This window comes from Dipodomys ordii, unplaced genomic scaffold (assembly GCF_000151885.1).
Source record: "Dipodomys ordii isolate 6190 unplaced genomic scaffold, Dord_2.0 Scaffold41, whole genome shotgun sequence".
NCBI classification, from domain to species: Eukaryota; Metazoa; Chordata; class Mammalia; order Rodentia; family Heteromyidae; genus Dipodomys; species Dipodomys ordii.
In genome coordinates, this window is record NW_012267257.1 from 1,537,939 (window position 1) to 1,553,604 (window position 15,666).

Sequence of the window (15,666 nt, forward strand, 5' to 3'; positions counted from 1 at the left end):
GAGAGTGAGGGGTGGGGGTGGGATCCTCGTGGAGAATCCCGGCTGGTAGGTTTCTCTGTTCCTGGCAATCCGCTGTTCTGCGAACCGGTACCTGGCGATGTGCAAGCGGCCCCCTGTGTCTCTGGGGGCTCCGGCAGGCCCCCCCCCCGCCGGCTGGCCGGCGGCTTGGCGCACTGCCGCACGGCCAGTAAAGGTTGGGGGAGGGGTCTTCGCTCTTCTCTGTTCTGAAATTCTTCTTTTCCTCTCTTTCTTTTTTTGTTATTTTCCACCTCTGGTTTTTCTCTGAGTGTTCGTCTTTTTGTTGTTGTCAGTCTCTTGGGGAGATTAAGCGTTGGAACTCGAACTCTCTTTGTTTGGAGAGAGCTGTGGCGTTTCCCTACTGCCCCGTCGCCATCTTGGTCCCCCCTCCATATACGCTGATTTTTAATTGTACAGAATGACCTTTTGAGTTATGATGATGTGCCTTATTTGAAATATCTAACTCCCTCTACATATATGAACTGTATTCTTGAATATCAACTAATAATTTTTAATGTCAAATTATTTAAGCCTCTTACTATACCTTGTATGTTTTTTTATATTGCCTTATATTAGGTTCATGAAAGAAGTGTCCAGTCAGACTTCCTGCTGATTATCTTGAAGGAAATTTTACAGAAACGTTCTGACCTACACTTGATTCTAATGAGTGCCACTGTGGACAGTGAAAAGTTTTCTACATATTTTACACACTGTCCTATTCTCAGAATTTCAGGAAGAAGTTATCCTGTTGAGGTAAGTTTTCTTCAGTATGTGTATAAGCAGAAACTGCATTCACACCAGAGAATTTCCTCCAGAGCAAAGGCCCTTAACAGTCCAACTTGGAAACTGTTCTTAGAGTACAACAATCAAAAAAGTACCTTAGAGGCCGGGCACCCGTGGCTCATGCCTATAATCCTAGCTACTCAGGAGGCTGAGATCTGAAGATTGCAGTTCAAAGCCAGTCCCAGCAGGAATGTCCATGAGACTCTTATCTCCAATAAAACAGTCAGAAAACCGGAAGTGGTGCTGTGGCTCAAGTGGTAGAATGCTAGTCTTGAGCTAGCACTCAGGCTGAGTTCAAGCCCCATGACCAACCAAAAAACAAGAAGTACCTAGATGTGGTGAATAATGCTGTGATAAACATAGTCATGCTGGTAGCTTTTAGCCTTGTTTGTGATCATTTGGGTGAATGCCCAGCATCTGTTATTACTAGATTTCTTGATTATAGCCATTCTAACTGGGGTAAGGTGGAACTCAATGTTGTTTAGACTCGCATTTCTTTTATGGCCAGAGAAGTTGAGCATTTCTTCATGTGTATTCGCCATTCTTATTTCCTCTTCAGAGAAATCTAAGTCTTTAGCCCACTTATTAATGGGAAGGTTGTTTCTTTGAGGATTTGTTTTGGGGAGAGTTAATTTTTTGAGTTCTAAGTATATTTTAGATATGAGGCCCTTGTCTATTGTATAGCTAGTGAAGATCTTCTAATCCATAAGCTTTCTATTTTTTTTTTTTTTTGGGGTCCGGTCTTCGGGCCTGAACTCTGGGCCTGGGCGCTGTCCCTCAGCTCTTCAGCTCAAGGCTAGTAAAAATAGTGCTCTACCACTTGAGCCACAGCGCCACTTCCAGCTTTTTTCTTATATGGTGCTAAGGAATCGAACCCAGGGCCTCGAGCATGCAAGGCAAGTGCTCTACCACTGAGCCACCTTCCCAGCCCAAGCTTTCTATTTATATACAATGGAATTCTATGACTCCATCAGAAAGAATGACATGGCCCCATTTGTTAGGAAATGGAAAGACTTGGGAAAAATCATATTAAGTGAAGTAAGCCAGGCCCAAAAACATAGGTCCCATGGTTTCCTTTTATTTGCAATAACTAGTATATGTCTAGGATAATCTTACCAGATGAGCAGAAAAGTTCAAAAGCTATGTGCATATGATCATATCAGATGATGCTAGGAGAAACTAACCCCAAGATATAGGCACAAGAGGTCTTTCTTTGTTGTTGTTTTTAATGTACTATGTGATTTTTTTTTGTTTCTTTTGTATGTTCTTCCCCCTATGGTATATCCCCTATTGTTACTGTATTTAATTTTGGTACCCTGAATCTTGTATATACATTTATCTAATTTGGGAGGGGAAGGGCATAACAAAATTTTGAAACAAGGACAACTGCTTGACCCATTGCAACAGTGATACTCACAAGACACTAGGTTGGAACTTTACAACTTGATGGGGGGAGTCAGGGAAGGGGGTAGGGAAGGGATAGTAGGAGAAAAAGTAGGGGGTAGCAGTGCTCAGCACTCATGTAACTGTAACCCCTCTGTACAGCATCTTTACGATGAAATTTTTTTTTAAGTACCTAGAATACCTTGAGATGCAAATGTTTGCTGATGCTGCCTGAGGGGAAATGTAGAGGTTTTCCACCCCCCCCCCATTCCATGCCCCCCCCCTTGTGTGCTCCGAACTCTGAGCCTGGACACTGTTCTTCAGCTCTTCAGCTCAAGACTAGCACTCTACCACTTAAGCCACAGCACCACTTCCGGCTTTTTCTGCTTATGTGGTGCTGAGGAATCGAAGCCAGGGACTCATTCATGCAAGGCAAGCACTCTACTACTGAGCCACCTTCCCAGCCCAGTTTTTTTGTTGTTTTTTTTTTTTTTCATCTATTCTCTGTTTATGTGGTACTGAGAATTTGAACCCAAGGCCTCATATATGCACTCTACCATTAAGCCACCTTCCCTGCCCTGGTAAATAGAGTTTTAAGGAGTATTTTTAGGACAGAAGTGAGAGCTATAAACTTACTTCCATATCAAAATCATTGTATTCAGATGGAAGATGATTTTCTTTTCTTTTTTTTTGGGGGGGGTCCAGTCGTGGGGCCTGAACTCTGGGCCTGGGCACTATCCCTCAGCTCTTCAGCTCAAGGCTAGTGCTCTACCACTTGAGCCACAGCACCACTTCCGGCTTTTTTCTTTTTGCTTATGTGGTGCTGAGGAATCGAACCCAGGGCCTCAGGCATGCAAGGCAAGCGCTCTACCACTGAGCCAACTTCCCAGCCCTGGAAGATGATTTTCTAGTAATAAGGAACTCTTTTTTTTTTTTTCCTTCCTTCCTCAAACTTAGAGTTGGCTTTGAAGTTTCTTATTTTAAGCAGTTGTACAAAGGAGTTGCCATTCAACAAAGCAGTTTATGAATTGCATCTTGACCAGTGTCATGCCTTTCATCATTCTACACTATCCCCATCATTCTCCACTAGCCCACCCAATGAAGCTGCTTTTCTGACTATTCTTAATGCTTACCTTTTGTTCAGCCAATGAAATGTACTCTTCTAACCATTTTCACTTAAAAAGTGAATATGATAATATAATTCACCCTGCCATTATCAACAGACTCTTCTATATTAAACAGAGTTTATTTTCATAATAGTTTGGTAGTCTTCAGTGATAATCACCTTGTTCTCTTTAAAATGATATTTACATGAATTTACATGAATTTGGGTTACTCCACAGGTTTTTCATCTTGAAGATATAATCGAAGAAACAGGCTTTGTACTAGAGAAAGACTCAGAATATTGTCAGAAATTTCTAGAGGAAGAAGAAGAGATTACGATTAATGTTACAAGTAAAGCTGGGGGAACCAAAAAACATCAGGTAAAAAATATATATTTTTTTAGAACACGGCATAACCTGCCATGAGAATTTTTAATGTAGCTAACAGCAAATATGAGTATAATTTAGCAAAAGAGGACAGGGGCGAGGGGGGGAGGACATGAGAAAATTTTAAGGACTATTTAATCTTGTTAATTTGTGATATTTTGCCCTGTTCTGGCCACTAGATAGCTATAAAATCAAGGCCCATAGTTTTATAGCACTGATCAATAATTGGAGAGGAAATTTCCAGTGGTTTTTTCCTAGCTCCTCATCCTAAGTGCTTGAGATGGTACAATCTCCATCCCCACGTCTTTGTCAGTTTCTCAGCAGTGTCTATCCTGGCAGATAGAGCTATCCTTAGCTCTTATGAAGCCAGTTAAAGCAAGCACAGTTCTTCCCTAAGAAATTAGTTGAGATTATGTGTTTTTAGAAGTACTACATTGTCCTGTAATTTACTCAGTGACTGGATTCCGTGTTTTCACTACATCTTTTATGCTTTTCTTGTACTTCATACATGTGTCTGAACTGATGAAAACACAGTTAAAAGTTATTTTTCCTTTTAATTAAGTATATAAACTAAGAAAGTAAAACTAAAATCTTTCTCTGGTACGCCAGAGATTTTTAAAAAAATTACAAACTGAAGAAAATCTTCAGAAAAATAATTTCAAAAGAATTGAACTGGGTAGCTCATGCCTGTAATGCCAGCTGCTCAGGAGGCTGAGATCTGGATTTGGTTCAAAGACAGCCCAGGCAGAAAAGTTCCAGAGATTCTATCTTCAGTTAACCAGGAAAAAAAAAGTGAGAGCATGAGGCCGTGAGTTCAAGCCCTGTATCAAAAAAGAGGGAGATAAGGGCTGAGAAGGTGGCTCAGTGGTAGAGTACTTGCCTTGCATGCCTGAAGCCCTGGGTTCGATTCCTCAGCACCACATAAGCAAAAAGAAAAAAGCCGGAAGTGGTGCTGTGGCTCAAGTGGTAGAGCGCTAGCCTTGATCTGAAAAGCTGAGGGACAGGGCCCAGGCCCAGAGTTCAGGCCCCACGACTGGACCCAAAAGAAAAAAAAAAAAGAGGGAGATAGAGAGAAAGTAGCCAGAGTAGATATAGATAGAATAATGCAAGCATAAAATAAATTTTATTGACATTATGACCTCTCTTGAGGTCTGGCTCTTTTTTAACTGCCCCAGAATAATGCATAAATGATTATAGTAAATTTTAATTACCATATTCAAATTTGTTATTTTTTTCAATAATTCTTTCAGTTAAACATGGCAACATTAAATTTTTGCTGTTGCTAGAGCTGTAGGAAATTACACTGTAAGAATAAGAGCTGGGCACCAGTGGCTTAAGCCTGTAATCCTAGCTACTCAGGAGTCTAAGATTTGAGGAGCAAGGTTCAAAGCCAGCCCAGGCAGGAAAGTCCAAGAAACTCTTTATCTCCAATTAATCACAGAAAAGACTGAAAGTGGTGCTGTGGCTGAAGTGGTCTAGCACTAGACTTGAGCAAAAAGGAGTCTAGTAACAGCTCCCAGGTCCAGAGTTCAAGATCCAGGACTGGCAAAAAAAAAAAAAAAGATCTTCAAATAAATAAATAGACAAACAAGTTATACTCCTGCTATATTTCACTGAAATAATGATGATGATGATGATGATGATGATAAAAAATGTGGATTTGAATAGATACAATACCATCTTTATACCTTGTCTAATAAAAGTACTTAATGTTTTTGTTCAGCTCTCTCTGGTTTTCTTTTAGGAATACATCCCAATTCAGACTGGAGCAAGTGCCGACTTAAATCCATTTTACCAAAAGTATAGCAGCCGCACTCAGCATGCCATTATGTACATGACCCCTCATAAAATCAACCTGGATCTTATTTTGGAACTTCTTATATATTTAGGTATATTTTCTGTTTCTAATGTGTCTCTTATAGTTTTGGTAAAACATTCCTTTTGGCTAGAATGGTTTTACTAACACTTCATTTGTTGTCCCTTCTTATTTTGAATATTATGTCTTTAAAATTTTCAGACAAAAGTCCTCAGTTCAGAAATATTGAAGGAGCAGTACTGATCTTCTTACCAGGCCTTGCTCATATTCAACAGTTGTATGATCTCTTATCCAATGACCGAAGATTTTATTCTGAACGGTAACCACAAATCTTCAGTGTACTTAAAATTAAAACACTTGATCAGTTATTAGTCTATTCACCTGTATTTAAAATTGCCCATGGTGAAACAAGCATTTGTTTAACATTTCTGTTACTACATTTTAACTAGTAAATTTTAGACACTATATCTATATTTGCTGTTTACTGTGATTAAGCAAAGATAATTCCCTAATTATGGTTAGGCTTAGAATTATGGCTTATGCCTACAATACTAACTAGCCGAGATCTGAGGATCACCAAGGGCAGCCTGGGCAGGAAAGTGAGACTCCAGTTATCTCCAGTTAACCAGCAAAAAACCAGAAGTGGAGCTGTGGCTCAAGTGATAGAGCACCAGACCTGAATGAAAAAACTAAGGGATGGTGCTCAGGTCCTAAGTTTAAGTCCTAGGACTGTTATCCAAGCAAAACAAAAGGTAGTATTTCCTCTCCTAACTTAGAAACTGTTAAAAAAACAAAACAAAACTGATGAGGTTGTAGTTGAATTATCTGTTTAATTGTACTATTAAGTCATCGCATTCACATCAGAACTTGAAGTTCTTCTTTTTTTGTTGTTGTTGGTGGTGGTGGTGGTCGTGGGCTTGAACTCTGGGCTTGGGTGCTGTCCCTCAGCTCTTCAGCTCAAGGCTCTAATTGAGCCACAGCATGACTTCCAGTTTTCTAGTGGGTTATTGGAGATAAGAGTCTCATGGACTTTCCTGTCTGGGCTGGCTTTGAACTGCGATCCTCAGATCTCAGCCTCCTGAGTAGCTAGGATTACAGGCATGAGCCACCAGTGCCCGGCCTTTTTTTTTTTTTTTTTTTAACTGATGGAATTTTATTTATTGCAACAAGTAAGCAATAAAAGAATTTAGAGACAGGGTTATTAGGGACAGGTTATAAGATTATTTCTCATTTTGTATATTCTGTGTGATATAACTTATTTTTATTGAAAATTTCAATGGCTCTGTACCCATATACTTCAGCCCTCCCCCATAGCAAAGACTTAGTAGTTGAAATCTTCACTATAGTCATAACATTATTTAAAATTCTGCCGGGCACTGGTGGCTCACGCCTGTAATCCTAGCTACTTAGGAGGCTGAGATCTGAAGATTGTGGAGCAAAGCGAGCTTGGGCAAAAAAGTCTTCATGAGACTCATCTCATCTCCAATTAACCACTCAAAAAACAGAAATGGCACTGCAGATCAAAGTGGTAGAGTGCTAGCCTTAAAAGAACTCAGGTCCTAAGTTCAAGCACCACAACCAACAAAAAATAATAATAATAAAATGCTAAAATGCTAAAAAATAAAATGTTAAAAACACTGTATTTCATATTCAGGTAAACAACCCATAATCCAAAAATCCAAATTTATAATGCTCTAAAATCTGAAACACTTAAGGCCACAAACATTTCAAAGATACTCAATCTGTTATTTATTCATATTAAAATTAGTTTCTCTGTCATGGGTGTATGTAAGTGTTTATGAGACTGTTCTATTAACTTCAGTGTGTTTAAATTTTTTCATAAATTTAAAGTTGTTCCTTATATGCAAATAAATTTTGTTATTCTTTGCAGTGTCTTCTAAAGAGAAACTCTTGCTAAGAACTATGATTTTAACTTTCAGATATAAAGTGATAGCTCTGCATTCTATTCTTTCAACTCAAGATCAGGCTGCAGCCTTCACACTTCCTCCTCCAGGAATCAGGAAGGTAAAATACATAGCAAATTTATATGCAACCTGAGAATATTTTATTAAAGCCAAGTATGGTGGCTCAAGCCTGTTATTCTAGCTACTTGGGAAGGAAAGATCAGAGGATCATGGTTTGAGACAAGCCCAGGCACAAAAGTTCATATGACTCTATCTCAACCAACTGCTGGTCATAGAGGCATGTGCTTCTTATTCAACTATAGGGGAAACGTAGTGGCTGAACAAAGTGCCACACACCTGTCATCCCCAGCGATATAGGGAAGCACAAGCAGGAGGAATGTAGCCCACACGAGCCTGAGCATAAATTGAAACCTTACTCTGAAATAACCAGTACAAAAAAGGGCTGAAGATGAAGATTTAATGGTTCATCACTTGGTTATCAGTGTGGTCTTGAGTTTTAATCCCCAGAACCAACAACAAAAGAGGAAAATAATTATTAATTATAAATTAAAATTTAAAATATCTTACACTGTACTACAAGTGCTCTGTATCTTAACATAGTCAGAACTAAAGCTGGTATTAAAACTAAAACATTGCTGGCTACAATGGTGGCTCATGCCTGTAATCCTAGCTGCTCAGGAGGTTGAGATCTAAGGATTGTGTTTCAAAGCCAGACCAGACAGGAAAGTCCATGAGACTTTTTTGTCATTGTTGGTCGTGGGGCTTAGGCACTGTCCCTATGCTCTTCAGCTCAAGGCAAGTGCTTTACTGCTTGAGCCATAATGCCACTTCCCACTTTTCTGGTGATTAATTGGAGATAAGAATCTCACATACTTTCCTGCCCCAGCTAGCTTTGAACTGTGATCCTCAGATCTCAGACTCCTGAGAGACAGATCTAGGAGAGTAACCCAGTTCTTCTCAGTAATGTGCTGTTTTTTTTTTTCCTAACAATTATGAGGAGTTGTAGTAATCTATCTCTGTTCTCTGAATCAGTTTCCAGTTTGAGTTCAATACTTTTTAAGATGACTGACTAGAATTAGAATAATATTTTGTTGTAATAAAAATCTGTAACTTTACACTCACAAGCTGAGCCAATGAAACTAAAACCAAAGTATACAAAGACAGTTGTACATTTTGTGAATAAAATTTAAATTCACTTTTAAAAATTCATCTGCTCTAAAGTTTAAATGATACATTGCTAAAAGTTGTCTAGATATTTTAGTTTTTTGTTTATTTGCAGATTGTTTTGGCAACAAATATTGCAGAGACAGGGATCACTATCCCAGATGTTGTATTTGTAATTGATACTGGAAGAACAAAAGAAAATAAGTAAGTTTTTAAGTTTCCCAGATGAAAACATTGTCACTTGGAAGTAGTGTGTAGTTCTGGAGTTCTCAGGAAAAATTACAGAATTATATAGGGAAAATTCAAATGTTTTAGTTCTGCCCAAAGTAAAAAGATTTAATAAAATGAGTGGAAATTTTTTCATGTCTAAGAATAAATGTTAGAATTTTATATCATGGTTTTACCATAAGTAATGCCAGTGAGTACTACTTTAATGGAAGTGCTATCTAAGAAAAAAATTGCAATTTTTTTTTTTTTTTGCTGGTTGTAGGCCTTGAACTCTGGGCCTGACCGCTGTCCCTCAGCTTCAGCTCAAGGCTAGCACTCTACCACTTGAGCTACAACACCACTTCCGGTTTTCTGGTGGTTTATTGGAGATAAGAGTTTCATGGACTTTCCTGCCCAGGTTGGCTTTGAACCGAGATCCTTGGATCTCAGCCTCCTGACTAGCTAGGATTACAGGCAGGAGCAACTGGAGCCCGGCCAAAACTGCAATTCTTTTTATATTCTTTTGTTTGTAAAATAACAAAACCATTGTGTATGTGTATGGGATTATAATAACAACAGCATATCTTTTGGAACCAGAGGTACATTTAAATCTTTTATGTTGAGCAACGTCTGGCCTTCTTAATCATTAGTCTCCACAAATATAAATGACAATTTTTAAATTTCCTAATTGAAAGTGTCTGGTCCAGTAACTAGAACATCACAGGTAACCTAAGTCTTCAACAAAAAGATTACACTATATAAATATTTTTATTTTACATAAGTAGGAGAGATCACTTTTACTGCTTTGTCATTATCCCTGATATTATTAAACTATAGCAAAATTTGAAAAATATTATCCAGTAGAAAATTAATTTTGATTGTTTATACCTTTACAGGAAACATTTAACTCTTCTGAAAGATGAGTAGAATTGTAATTTTGATAAGTAGCACTTCTCAAACTATTTCAAATAACAAAATTTAAAGGTATTTCACTAAAATCAGAAAGATTCCTTGGTTTGGTCAGATTAGCTTTGGCAGTTTTTTCCTAATTAACTTGGCAGTGTGAGATTTAGTAAGTAATTTTTCCTAAGTTATTTAAAAAGGAAATGTGGCTTGAGAAAAGTTTGTCCACAATAGTAAGGGACTTTTAGCCCATGTTAAACTTAATTTTCATAGTTACATGTTCTGGCTTTTTCTGATTTTGATCTAAGTTGATTGTCTACTATGTTCTCTTTGAAACATTTCTTTAGGTACCATGAAAGCAGTCAGATGAGTTCTTTGGTCGAGACTTTTGTCAGTAAAGCTAGTGCTCTACAGCGCCAGGGGAGAGCTGGGCGGGTCAGAGATGGCTTCTGCTTCCGAATGTACACAAGAGAAAGGTATAGCACAACACTGGAAGTTCAAAATGTACAGATCAGTACTCAGGGGCATTCCTGATAGAGTGTATGATCTTACTTTCCAGATTTGAAGGATTCATGGACTATTCTGTGCCTGAAATTTTGAGGGTACCTCTGGAGGAATTATGTCTTCATATTATGGTAATCCCCAAAGTAACTTACAAAATTCTGTTTATTACCTCTTTTTTAAAAAAAAAAGTGAACATTTTTTTTAAAAAATTTTATCTTATATTGCTTTAAATACTCAAATATCTTACTCTTTTCAAAAAATAAGCTCTTGAGCTGGGCGCTGGTGGCTCAAGCCTGCAATCCTACCTACTCAGGAGGCTGATATCTGGAGATAGCAGTTCAAAGCCTACCCAGGCAGTAAAGTCCCCATGAGACTCATCTCCAATAAACTACTCAAGAGCCAGAAGTAGCAGTGTGGTCCAGTGGTAAAGTGCTAGCCATGAGCACAAAGAGGTTCAAAGACAGTGCCTGAGTGCCAGTCTCTTAGTTCAAGTCCCGTATATAATATATGCTCTTCAGCCAAGCACCATTGGCTCTTGCCTGTAATACCAGCTACTCAGGAGACTGACATCTGACATGCACACACATAATTAGTAATAAATAATTAGTATAGGCTTTCATCCTCATGCTACCACTGCTTTCAAATACAACCCTTCCTCCTACCTCACTATTAAGAAAAATAATAGGATAGTCTGACACATTTGCCCTCTTTGGTCAAGATTTTACTAAACTCAAATTTTAGTCCCAGTAGTATTTCTTTAATGTAATAATTCTTTCTGATCATGAACCAGTTTTATCACTTTTTTCATTCTGCAGAAATGTAATCTTGGTTCTCCTGAAGATTTCCTCTCTAAAGCCTTAGATCCTCCTCAGCTTCAAGTCATCAGCAATGCAATGAATTTGCTCCGAAAAATTGGAGCTTGTGAACTGAATGAGCCTAAACTGACTCCATTGGGCCAACACCTTGCAGCTTTACCTGTGAATGTCAAAATTGGCAAGATGCTCATTTTTGGTGCCATATTTGGCTGTCTTGATCCAGTGGTAAGTGAGAGTCCTGCTACTACTTCCATTTAAGTATCATTTGGTTGGTAAATTAGTAAACTTGAAGATAATTTTTTACTTTTATTTTTTTTATTTTATTTGGGCCCATGAAATCCTTGGCAAGAGGTTTCTTTATATAATATTTATTTATTATATATACACTTTGAACATCTATTCACTTATTTACATAAGTTTGAGTTTGAGTTTGGCTTGCCTTGACTTTTGCTATCAAATAACCCTACTTGAATATGTAGTTAATATTTAATAGACAATTCTTAGAAATTTTTTTATTGGGGGGGGAGGGAGGGGAAGAATTGAGGGAGGAGGGGGGAAGCTGGGAAGGGATGTGAAGGGTAAACAAAGGAGGAGGCTGCAATGCTTGGTAAGAAATGTATGCATTATCCTGCCCATGTAATTGTAACCCCTCTTTACAGTATGTTCACAAATAAAATAAAATTTAAAAAAAAAAGAATTTTTTTTATTGTGAACATACTGTACAGAGGGGTTACAATTACATGGGCATGATAATGAGTACATTTCTTATCAAGCATTGCAGCCTCCTCCATTGCTTCCCCCTTCCCATCCCTTCCCATCCTCCCCTTACCCCCCAACCCAAACCTCCTCCCCGCCCCCACCACCAAAGTTGTAAAGTTTGTTTTCAACATAACGACTTGTACATCTCATTGTTGCAATGGGTCCACCTGTATCCCTATTTAAACGGTTTGTTGTTTCCCTTTCCCTCCACAAATTATACCGACATCAAATTCAGTGAAAGCAGGGGTTATGCCGTGGGGGAGGGACATACAAAGCAACAAAGAAATAATCTTATAAATGTGTTAGAAGCAATCACATGAAACTAAAAAAACATTTGAATACAGGCCCTGAGTTTTAATCCCAGGACTGGCACCAGGAGAAAAAAAAAAAAACACCTTCCTTTTTCTGGCTTCTGTCTCAGCCAGTAATTATCAGAATTGTGTTTTCTCAAATTAGCTCAGAGTTATCAAATTCTTTTTTTTTTTTTTTTTGGTCCCGGTTGTGGGGCCTGAACACTAGGCCTGAGCACTGTCCCTCAGCTCTTTAGCTCAAGGCTAGCGCTCTACCACTTGAGCCACAGCGCCACTTCGGGCTTTTTTCTTTTTGCTTATGTGGTGCTGAAGAATCGAACCCAGGGCCTCAGGCATGCAAGGCAAGAGCTCTACCACTGAGCCACCTTCCCAGCCCCAGAGTTATCAAATTCTGTACATTTATTTGAATCTTTCTTTTTTTTTTTTTGAGGGGGGGGTCCAGTTGTGGGGCCTGAACTCTGGGCCTGGGCGCTGTCCCTCAGTTCTTCAGCTCAAGGGTAGTGCTCTACCACTCTAGCCACAGCACCACTTCTGGCTTTTTTCTTTTTGTTTATGTGGTGCTGAGGAATCGAACCCAGGGCCTCATGCATTCAAGGCAAGCGCTCTACCACTGAGCCACCTTCCCAACCCAAATCTTTGATTTTCTTGTAGCATTCCAACTTTCCTATTTTATCTGGCTGTGGCCTATTCTGTGCACAAGGCTGTTAAAAACATAACCAAGAGAGTGTATTACTCTCTAGTCTCTTTTTCTTTAGTATTAGAAGTAAATGTGGGAGGGGCTGGGAAGGTGGCTCAGTGGTAGAGCGCTTGCCTTGCATGCATGAGGCCCTGGGTTCGATTCCCCAGCACCATATCAGCAAAAAGAAAAAAGCCAGAAGTGGCGCTGTGGCTCAAGTGGTAGAGCACTAGCCTTGAGCTGAAGAGCTGAGGGACAGCGTCCAGGCCCAGAGTTCAGGCCCCACGACCGGACCCAAAAACAAAAACAAAAAAAAGAAGTAAATGTGGGACTGAGGGTATAAAACAGTGATAGAGTGTTTCTCAAGCATGCATGAGATCTTTGGTTCATTCTCTAGCACTACTAAAAAGAAGAAAAAAATGCTACTCACCAAAATTAGACTAAATCAGAAACAAAAAACCAGCTATGATAGTTATCTAAAAATCTGCGTTTTTATTTTTTGTTTGTTTGTTTTTTACTGGTCGTGGGGCCTGAACTCTAGGCCTGGGCACTGTCCCTCAACTCTTCAGCTCAAGGCTAACTGTCTACCACTTGAGCCACAGCACCATTTCCGGCTTTTTCTGCTTATGTGGTGCTGAGGAATCGAACCTAGGGCCTCATGCATGCAAGGCAAGCACTCTACCACTAAGCCACCTTTCCAGCCCCAGGCTGCATTTTTAGTAAAGATGAGTTCTAGGTTTTGTTCTCTGGGATTGTGAGTAGCAGGTAAACACTTTACTAATAAGCTTTACCTATAGCCCCAGCTAACTTTTTTGTCAGCTGTGGGGTTTGAACTCAGGGCCTGGATGCTGTCCCTGAGCTTCTTTTTCAAGGCTAGTGCTCTACCACTTTGAGCCATAGTTCCACTTCAGGTTTTCTGGTAAATTGGGTATGAGTCTCATGGTGTTTTCTGCCCAGGCTGGCTTTGATCCATGATCCTCAGCTAGAATTGCAGGCACCCTGCTAATTTTTAAAGAACATTGCAGTCAATGGTAATTAAGTTGTAAGATTCAAGATAACCGAACTGTAACTTAGATTTCCTCTATAAGTGACAGATTATGAATTAAGTGGTATTCAGGTTGCTTGTTTTGTTTTTCATTTTTGCTAATTCTGGTGCTATTCCTTACCTCACAGAGGTAGTATAAAAACAAAGCATCACCGTTTATTAGTTCTGTACAATAGTTCTAAAAGTTTTTACAAGCTGGGTGCCAGTGGCTCACACCTGTAATCCTAGCTACTCAGGAGGCTAAGATCTGAGGATTGTGGTTCAAAGCCAGCCCAGGCATGAAAGTCTGTGACACTCTGATCTCCAACTAAACACCAGAAAACCAGAAGTGGCACTATGGACCAAGTGGTAGAGCGCTCACCTTGAGCTGAAGAGCTGAGGGACAGTGACCAGGCCCAGAGTTCAAGCCCCACGATCGATCAAAAAATAAAAAAGATTGATAAAAGTATTTACAATAAAAATTTTAAGTAAGCTTTTGTAGAACTTGGTAAACCTATTGAAATAAGAAACAAATACTTAAAGTGGAATGTTTTATGATGTGTTTTCTTTTACAAACCCAGTCATTGTATACCTCTCTAATGATGAATTATTTGGTTATTTGTTGTTAGGCAACACTTGCAGCAGTTATGACAGAGAAGTCACCTTTTACTACACCTATTGGTCGAAAAGATGAAGCAGATCTTGCAAAATCTGCTTTGGCAATGGCAGATTCAGATCACCTGACAATCTACAATGCATATCTAGGGTAAAAAATAATATGGGTGTTATCAATAAGCCAATGACCTCAGGTTATTTACATTTTTAAAACTTTATATTTGTCATTAAAATAATATATTTAAGATTTAAACAAGTTTTTAGTCTGTCAAGATATAATCATATAAAAGTCATTTTTATGCTCCTTCCTAAAAATTAAATATGTACTTGATTGTATTATATATTTATATTTCTCATATTTGAAACATTTCAGAGTTTACTCTTCCATAGAAAATGCATTACAGTTGAAATCTTCTGTAAACAGCTTCTGCAACATAGCAAGACCCCTTCTATTTTAAATGATTATTTTATTGAGCTTAGGGAACATAGTGAACCTTGTTCATTTGTTAACATTTTATTTACCTAGATGGAAGAAAGCACGACAAGAAGGAGGCTATCGTTCTGAAATCACATATTGCCGGAGAAATTTTCTTAACAGAACATCATTGTTAACCTTAGAGGTAATTTTTCTATTTTATTTTTTGAATTTGTATACATGAATAACATGAGAGCGATTCATTGTGTTAATTCCATGCATATACTCTGAACAAGTTTTTCCTCCTCTTTCCCTTTTAGTATTGGTAGGTTGCATTGTGTGTGTTTTTGACGTGTGTCAAATTTCAGTCCTCCTTACCCTTCGGTATACTTTCCTTTCTCTCTCCCTACTGCTGTTTATCCCACCACCACCCAAAGTCTCCTTTTGTTTTCCTGTCCCATTGTTACCATCTTAGAACTGGATTTCACAAATGAGCAAACTATTCTTAATAGGGCTGTAAAAGATAGATAAAAAGAATGCCTAGGATAGTGCTTGACACATAGTAAGGGTTTAATAAACAATCATTGAATTGAGAAGCTTATTATAAATTAAGAAGGTTATGATTTTTTGTTTCTTCCAACAACTCACTTGAACATATTACAGGTGATTTAAAACAGTATTTAACAATCATAAATATACTCAAGAAGTGATACTGAGCCCTAAAGTCAAACCCAGACCTGGCACAAAAAAAAAAAAAAAAAAGAGGGGGCTGGGAAGGTGGCTCAGTGGTAGAGCGCTTGCCTTGCATGCCTGAGGCCCTGGGTTTGATTCCTCAGCACCACATAAGCAAAAAGAAAA

The 15,666-nt window shown here is 38.7% G+C and overlaps 1 protein-coding gene across 1 annotated transcript in view; it reads left to right on the forward strand.

Annotated features, from left to right (window-relative positions):
* Window positions 1–15,666, forward strand: part of Dhx29 (DEAH (Asp-Glu-Ala-His) box polypeptide 29) — a 59,405-nt gene that overhangs the window by 24,564 nt on the left and 19,175 nt on the right. The window contains exons 12-22 of the mRNA XM_013018505.1: window positions 595–771; window positions 3,528–3,668; window positions 5,419–5,563; window positions 5,692–5,809; window positions 7,431–7,515; window positions 8,695–8,783; window positions 10,037–10,165; window positions 10,249–10,324; window positions 11,009–11,233; window positions 14,408–14,544; window positions 14,920–15,013. Of these exons, the coding sequence (XP_012873959.1) occupies window positions 595–771; window positions 3,528–3,668; window positions 5,419–5,563; window positions 5,692–5,809; window positions 7,431–7,515; window positions 8,695–8,783; window positions 10,037–10,165; window positions 10,249–10,324; window positions 11,009–11,233; window positions 14,408–14,544; window positions 14,920–15,013 (1,416 nt within the window). The remainder of the gene's footprint in view (window positions 1–594; window positions 772–3,527; window positions 3,669–5,418; window positions 5,564–5,691; window positions 5,810–7,430; window positions 7,516–8,694; window positions 8,784–10,036; window positions 10,166–10,248; window positions 10,325–11,008; window positions 11,234–14,407; window positions 14,545–14,919; window positions 15,014–15,666) is intronic.